Raw genomic sequence first — 7,715 nt, forward strand, 5'->3', positions numbered from 1 at the left:
AACTGGATCATACGATGAAATAAGGACATTTATGATTTGCTATAGAGTATTAGAAGTCATTTTTCTCAGTATGTAAAATATTTTGATGTATCCATCTTGTATAATAGAATTTTCTCAGCTTTATAAAAATACCACAGCCTATGTTACGAGAGGAAAATCAAATAACACTAAGTAAACAATACCACTGATAGAATCCACATGGCTCCAGCACCTAAGACAGGGCCTGGAGGTATTACAGATTTGAGTTTTGTTTTTGTCTCTGGTTTTTATTTGGTGGTTTCATGAATAAATAAAAAATAAATGAATGAACGAATAAAGCTGATAAATCTTTGTCAATGTTTTATGGGACTTTTAAAATGCTTTCAAATTAAGAGTCTACTACTTGGCAATGAAAAATGAAATCCTGCCATTTGCAACAATGTGGATGGAACTGGAGGGTATTATACTAAGTGAAATAAGTCAGAGAAAGACAGATATCATATGTTTTCACTCATAAGTGGAACCTGAGAAACTTAACAGAAGACCATGGGGGAAGGGAAGAGGAAAAAATAGTTACAGAGTGGGAGGAAGGCAAACCATACGAGACTCTTAAATACAGAGAACAAACTGAGGGTTGATGGGGGGGTGTAGCAGGGGAGACGGGAAAATGGGTGATGGGCATTGAGGAGGGCATTTGTTGGAATGAGCACTGGGGTTTGTATGTAAGCAAAGAATCACGGGAATCTGCCCCCCCACAACCAAGAGCACACTGTATACATTGTGTGTTAGCCAACTTGACAGTAAATTATATTTTTAAAAAATTGAGTTTACTTTAAAAATTAACAGCATGTGAAAATGCATGGCTGTTCAGATGTGTACACATTTATCTCCCTCCAGAGCCTCAGTGCCCAAATGATTCTCTTTTGTCCAATTGATATTCAAATTTTTGTCACATTGGGCTCAGAGGGGAAGAGGACTACAGTAGCAGGTTCAAAGTTGAGGGCTTGTACCTATGGCCACGACTACCAGGAACCTCATTTTGTGATCAGGATACACATTGAAGTACTTGTAAGAGAAATACTACTTGTCTTAGATTTGTTTAAAAATATTCAGCACAAATAATAACTACAAAGAGTATACAAGGAGAGAAGACTGATGGTGGAATACTGACAGATATTAGATTCTGAGGATATGTTTATAAAGCTCCAAAACACAGCTCAAGATACTTTTATGCCCACATGAAACTTACTTATTAAAATGAATAATAAACATGAAAAGCTTACCTGACTCTGCTGAGAAAGCTCTATTTTTAAGAAGGTTATTTTCCACATTATGGAAGACCCTTGCGTAAAATATTAGAAGTAACGACAGAATTCTAAAAATCAACATTTTAGAACCTTGTCAATGACTCACCTCGATAAAAATTCTTTCAAATATTTTAACCTAAATAAATAAAAGGTGAGCAAGGGTCTTAAAAAGAGAATAAGAAAAACACATCAAAGGCACAGGATTTGATTGCAGGGAAGCTGACTCAACAGCAAAGTCATCCTGCTCGCACAAGGGCCTCACCTTGTCTAATGAGGCAAGGACTCAGGAAGTGTAGTAATGTAAATTAGTAGGAAATATGTGATCAACAAGTCCCGCCCACTGAAGATACGTATAAAAAGGACCTGTCCAGACAGTGATGTTCAAACTGACAGAAACGGATTCCCTGCTCCAACAATATCCTCTACTCCTGAAACCATGTCCTACTACGGCAACTACTATGGAGGTCTAGGTTATGGCTATGGTGGCCTGGGCTGTGGCTATGGCGGCTATGGCTATGGCGGCTGTGGCTATGGCGGCTGTGGCTATGGCGGCTGTGGCTATGGCGGCTATGGATGTGGCTTCGGTGGCCTGGGCTGTGGCTATGGTGGCTATGGATGTGGCTACAATGGCGTGGGCTATGCCTGTGGAGGCTTCGGGTATGGCTCCAACCGCCCATCTTGCTGCAGAAGATGTTTCTACTGAGAAGCTTCCAGAGAAACTCAACTTTTTATTCTCCTCCAGCTTCCTGAATCTGCTTCCATGATTCTTCCTATGAATAATTCCATTTTCTCCTCTGAATGTCAACATCATCCTAAGACATCTAAAAAGACAAAATAAAATAGGTTGGATTCTGCAAAACTTATCTGAACTCACTGAAATCACATGGAATGTTTCGTAGTTTTTAAAAGCTTTTCCTTTGATATTGTATTGCCTATCAAATTTCCCTCATTTTTGATCAACAATGATATGTGAGAAAAGTATGTAGTAATTTTAATAAACATTTATCTCATTGAAAATACTTGTTGCATTTATGTGTGTGTGTGTTGAAATAATTTGATTTAATATTGCTTTGGGAGGATTAATGTTTTCAACTGGCTTTGCAACTTGCTACATCTTAATGCTATAAATGGGGTGGGGGGAAGGTCATATGAGAAGTCATAATCACTATTATAGAAGTAATATAATCCATTTCCTTAAAAGTGACTGGCATATAGGGAATGCTCAATAAATATTCCCTAAGTGATGGAATATCACTGGCTTTAAGGATGGGACATAGCAAACCATGTAATTTCTAACAAATTCTATTAAGTTTTGATTGGCAATGTGAGAGAAATTGGAGCTACGCCCATGTATACACATGCCCATTACCAGGCTCTTATTGTCCAGATGATGACATTGTGTATGATGGGAATGCCTTAGGGAATCTGCATGCAGCAGCTGAGAACCACAGGAACTCGAGCAGCCATGTTCTTGTGCCCAATCCTCCTAGAACTCTGATAGACATGATGTACTATTGATCATTTTGTTCAGCCAAGATACTGCCAAGCTGAATTATCTTTAAATAAAATAGATTGCTATGCCACTTATTGGACTCATTTCTTGTGTTTCCTCACCCAGCTTTTCCTATTCATGTCAGAAATGCCAACCTCATTCCTGACTATTGGGGAAAAAATAATTCACATTCAGCATGCCCATTTCAATCAGCCAAAATCAATGGGATGACTTATAATTTACAGAAAAGTTTTACTTTTATGTTGTATTAGCATCATGCTTCTTCACATCATGGGAGAGATCAAGTTTATGTTTAATAATGACCTATGGCTGTAAATATTGCTGCATTGCATTTACATTAAAATGTCCCATCATTTTTGCTTTTCTCGGTGTATATATGTGCGTACGCGTGTGAGAGAAAAGAATAGAGAGAGAGAGAGAAATGAGAGACAAACAGAGAAAAGAAGGCAGAAACAGAGAGGAGAGAACAGACTGTCTTTGGCTGTCTCTGAAGTTTTGATGTGTCTACAAATTCAGGGATCTGAACATGAGTTCTTCTTATCGAAGGACATATGTCATCCAGGCTTCCATGGGATTCGGCAGCTACTACCACATCTGATCAGACTATGAAATTACTCATGCCAGATAAATGATACTTTTGCCTACCGAAGCAGTTCTTCTTCCTATCACTACATTTAACAACCCCTGCCTTTGTCTCTTTCCTGATACCCTGAGTCTTAGCCGAATTACTTAAAACTGTGCCTCAAGAAAGAGATCATTTGCTCCCCACACCACACAGGCTTCTGGTTATATTCTACATGTTATCCATAAAATAGTTCATGAAAAATTCCATGCTTGGTGGCTGCCAACAGCCTGATGTTTGATAGATCCTTCAAGAGGGACCCTCTCACTGCTCACCACCTCACCACCACAGTCTTCCACGCACTGAGTCACCACCATCTCCCTTCATACTACCCCCTCTCTTCATTCAGCTCGGCATTTACAATGTCCAAAATGAACGAATATTTCTTTTTTCTTAAGAAGCCTCATGACATCGGGAAATGGTGAAGAGACAACAGAGGTTTATGGAATACGATATCGGTCAGGCAAAGATCATTTTGATTAAATGGATTTTCTACTTTATTTTCAAAAATTGCTACATTTTGCTCAAAAAAAAAAAACGCACCAAAAACGTGTGGCCACCATTTCATTTGAAAAGTGAATCCTACCAATGAAATTCTGCTTGACTAACAGGTGCCACGGGTCATTTTGATACCGGAAAATCTACCTTAATGCTGTGAAGAGATGTGCATTAAGCATAACGCCAGACACATGTTTCACCCAACGAAGAAAAGTAATGATTCCAGAAGAAACTGAACTTATTTTATTTGTTTTTCTTCACAATACTGGAAGTTTCTCTAATGTCTTTTTACCACTTCTGACATCTCATGCTGTGAATGACAGCAGTGATATGAGGAGACACAGGAACAATAAAAGCTGTCACATGACACAATGTCTTAAAAATGGCCGGCCCATGGTTAGTAACAGATAAATAACAATTGAATGGTTGAAAGAGGCTGAAAAACCTGTGTGATTTTTTTTTCTCTAAAGCTGTATAGAATCTAAACCAGTAGCCCGAGGGAAAGCCGTGTTCTTCATCCCATCTGTACACCCATCACTACTCTCAATGTTGGAAGCAGTGTTTGTGGGGTCAGAGAAAAATCGGGCTCGACAACGATAAAGTCAGGAAGCTTCTTAACAAAATCTCCCAATAACTTTACATACAGTGAAGACATAAAAGTTATATTAATCTTGTTGTCAAAACTCACTTGGGTATGCAGGTAGCTTTTCAAAAGTTTGCATTAGGACACCTGGCTTTTACCAAGAAACTTAGACTTGCACCTGTTTCCTCTAACCAAAAGAAATCCAAAAGGGGTTCTCGCTTTTGTCAAAAAGGGAAAAAAGTGAAAATAGCATTCAGTGTTGGCTTTGCAGGAAGTCATTATAGAAACAGTGAGCACCCCAAGCTGTGAGAGTGGCGCCCACCCCCACACACACACCCTGCCTGCTCCCTTCCCAAGAACTATGCATCGTAGCATCACCCTCAGAGACCTGAACTGTGTTTGTGAGCATCGTGCTTCCTCCTGATTTATTTTGTGCATCTGTTAGCAAGATGTGTCCTAAAGTATCACCAAAGCCTTACAAGGTTCTTTTTTTTGAGTCTGGGAATGCTCAATTTTTTTTTTTTCATATAAATTAACAGTAACTGTTTCTTCACTTTATGCCATTCCACTCTGGGAAAGGTTTCATAGGAACATTGTTCTATTTTCAGATAGTGGGAGAAAACTGTACTCTTAAATAGATCTAAATTTCTTTTCTGTAAAGCATATTTAAATTAAAATTATATTTTAATTCTCATTGAAATGTTGAAAGAAAGAAAGAAAGAAAATAAAGGGAAAAAAAAGCCTGAAGCCTAGTGTCTGCTGTGTGGTCAGTTAGTCTTTCCATGATTGGGGATTTCTATCTCCACCAACTCTTCATCAATCAGCCAAAAACTGAGGGAATGAAGAATGAACGCAAAACTCTTTTCACCTCTCATACTTCCCACACATCATTTAGGACACATCACTACTGCAAATCCAGGGCATTCTGTAAGAGCAAAAATGAGCCCTGTTAGAAAAAACATTAGCTTAGGATGGAGTACCAAGCTTAACCTTCATGTGGTTTGCAGGTACATCTACAGCACCTCCATATGTGATGACACAAGGAAGCATAAAGCATAGACAGTTTCTGCCCATAAATGGTCATACATTTTCTGGAAAGATCAAGGCAGCACATACTCAAGGGTAGGTTGATAAATAAATGCCAAATATGTCCATATGTGATAGTACCTGCCAGCATATTGCCAGTAACGTAACCAAAGAGTAGCCATATTGAGTTGGAAGGAAGTGTTTTTTGTAAGAGTAGATTGGATATTTTATAAGGGTAGAATGAATATATATTCTACCATCCTTTATGTGAAAGATTCAGGAAGCGTGTTCCTCCAGACAAGGCTCGTTTTAAAATTCTTAAAGAGGAATGGAATGAAAACCAAACAATGGGATGCCTATTTTCAGGTTTTGCATCATACCACATAATCAGGCCACATTTATGCAACTAAATAAATATACAGTGAAACATAGCTTTGAAAATAGAATAGAGTTTCATTTTAAAGGCTCATAAATTCATGGAGGAGTCCTGACATAAGGGTAAAATTATCTGTTATGAGGGCCATGTTTTGCCAACAAATCAAAATATTCATGATGTTGTAGGAAGCAAATTAGTGAGATGTTGGCCACTCTGCTGCCTGTGGTTTTCTCCACCACCACTGAGGGTGTATAAAAGGCCCTTGGCAGATGGAGGCATTCATATTAAAGACACCTACCTCCTGCTCCTCAACTGAACCTTCCACTCCTCACACCATGTGTTACTACGGCAACTATTATGGTGGCCTGGGCTGTGGCTATGGTAGCCTGGGCTGTGGCTATGGCCGTGGCTATGGTGGCTATGGTTATGGCTGCTGCCGCCCGTTGTGCTATGGAAGATACTGGTCCCATGGCTTCTACTGAGGAATTTTTCGTCTATTGGCTACATCACTCTATTTCACTTGCATTCTCTTCATGTTTCCCTGACGTGAAAAATTTTAAAATGTCTTCAAAAATACTGACTCTGTATTAAACTATCTGAGATAAATAAAGGAAACTCAGCATGCCTGTTTTGATTCATCATTATCAATTAGATTCTATCACAGTTTATAGGAAAGGATTTCCTTTGATGTGATATTACCTTTATAATGTGATATAAAATTTAATTGTTGGGTTATCAATTTTACTTGAAAACATGTGTTTTTTTATTTTTTAATGTTTATTTTTGAGAGAGAGAGAGATAGAGTGTGAACGGTGGAGGGGCAGAGAGAGAGGGAGACACAGAACCCAAAGCAGGCTCCAGACTCTCAGCTGTCAGCTCAGAGCCCAATGTGGGGCTCGAAATCACAAACCGTGAGATCATGACCTGAGCTGAAGTCAGACACTTAACTGACCGAGCCATCCAGGTGCCCCTTTAAAACATGTATGTTTAAATAAACTTTATTTCATTGCAAATATTGCTTTGTGACATTTATACTAAATTATCTCCATCAGTTTAGCTTGTATGTTTGCGTGTTTGTGTATGATTATTCACATGTGTATAAGGTTGGGGTCGGAGTATGGTGAAACAGAGCAAGAGAGAGCCAGAGTTCTCTTTTGTGGTCATTATGTGACTAATATTGAAGAGTAAAAATATCAATTCTTTCCAACAGCATTCATATGAAGCCTGTTTTTATGTACATCTCTATAATCTCTTTTATCATCTCTGTTGGCTTATGTCCTTATCTAAGCTTTAAAAATAACGAGTTTTTACAAGAGTTGTATTTCACATCAGGACATTAAAACATGTATGTATCCGTATGTTTTGTGGTTTTGGTAACACCTATGGTTGGATTATATCAGCAAAAGCTCTACTTCTGCTAAATGTTTTTCAATTTTTTAAAAAAAAAAACATTTTGCCTAAAGAATGAGTATCAAATTTAAAATATCAGCACTAATAATAAATCCTGCTAGTAATATTACCAACATTGTGTCTGAAAAATACTGCAAAATACACCAATTTATTCTAAGTATTTGGAAAAACTAGATATGTATGGCAAAATAGACTTATGAAAACCATGAAATATTTTCTCAGTTTCAAATTAATATGAGCTTATTTCATTTTTTTACCTAGGGGTCTGGCCTTTATCAAATGTGTACCTTATACATATTAAATTTCCCCAGAATCAAATTTATCTTACACCCTTGAGGCAGTTGTTTTACTAGGGAAACTCAAACTGAAAACATTAAGTACAATGAAGAGCTTATTTAAAA

The 7,715-nt window shown here is 37.9% G+C and overlaps 1 protein-coding gene across 1 annotated transcript; it reads left to right on the forward strand.

Annotated features, from left to right (window-relative positions):
* The first annotated feature begins 1,722 nt into the window (after positions 1-1,722).
* Positions 1,723-6,386, forward strand: LOC125174556 (keratin-associated protein 20-2-like). Its single transcript, XM_047874065.1, has 3 exons — positions 1,723-1,825; positions 4,522-4,528; positions 6,290-6,386. Exons 1-3 carry the CDS (start codon positions 1,723-1,725, stop codon positions 6,384-6,386), a joined length of 207 nt encoding a protein of 68 aa, XP_047730021.1.
* Positions 6,387-7,715: the final 1,329 nt, after the last annotated feature.

This window comes from Prionailurus viverrinus, chromosome C2 (assembly GCF_022837055.1).
Source record: "Prionailurus viverrinus isolate Anna chromosome C2, UM_Priviv_1.0, whole genome shotgun sequence".
Classification (NCBI taxonomy): domain Eukaryota; kingdom Metazoa; phylum Chordata; class Mammalia; order Carnivora; family Felidae; genus Prionailurus; species Prionailurus viverrinus.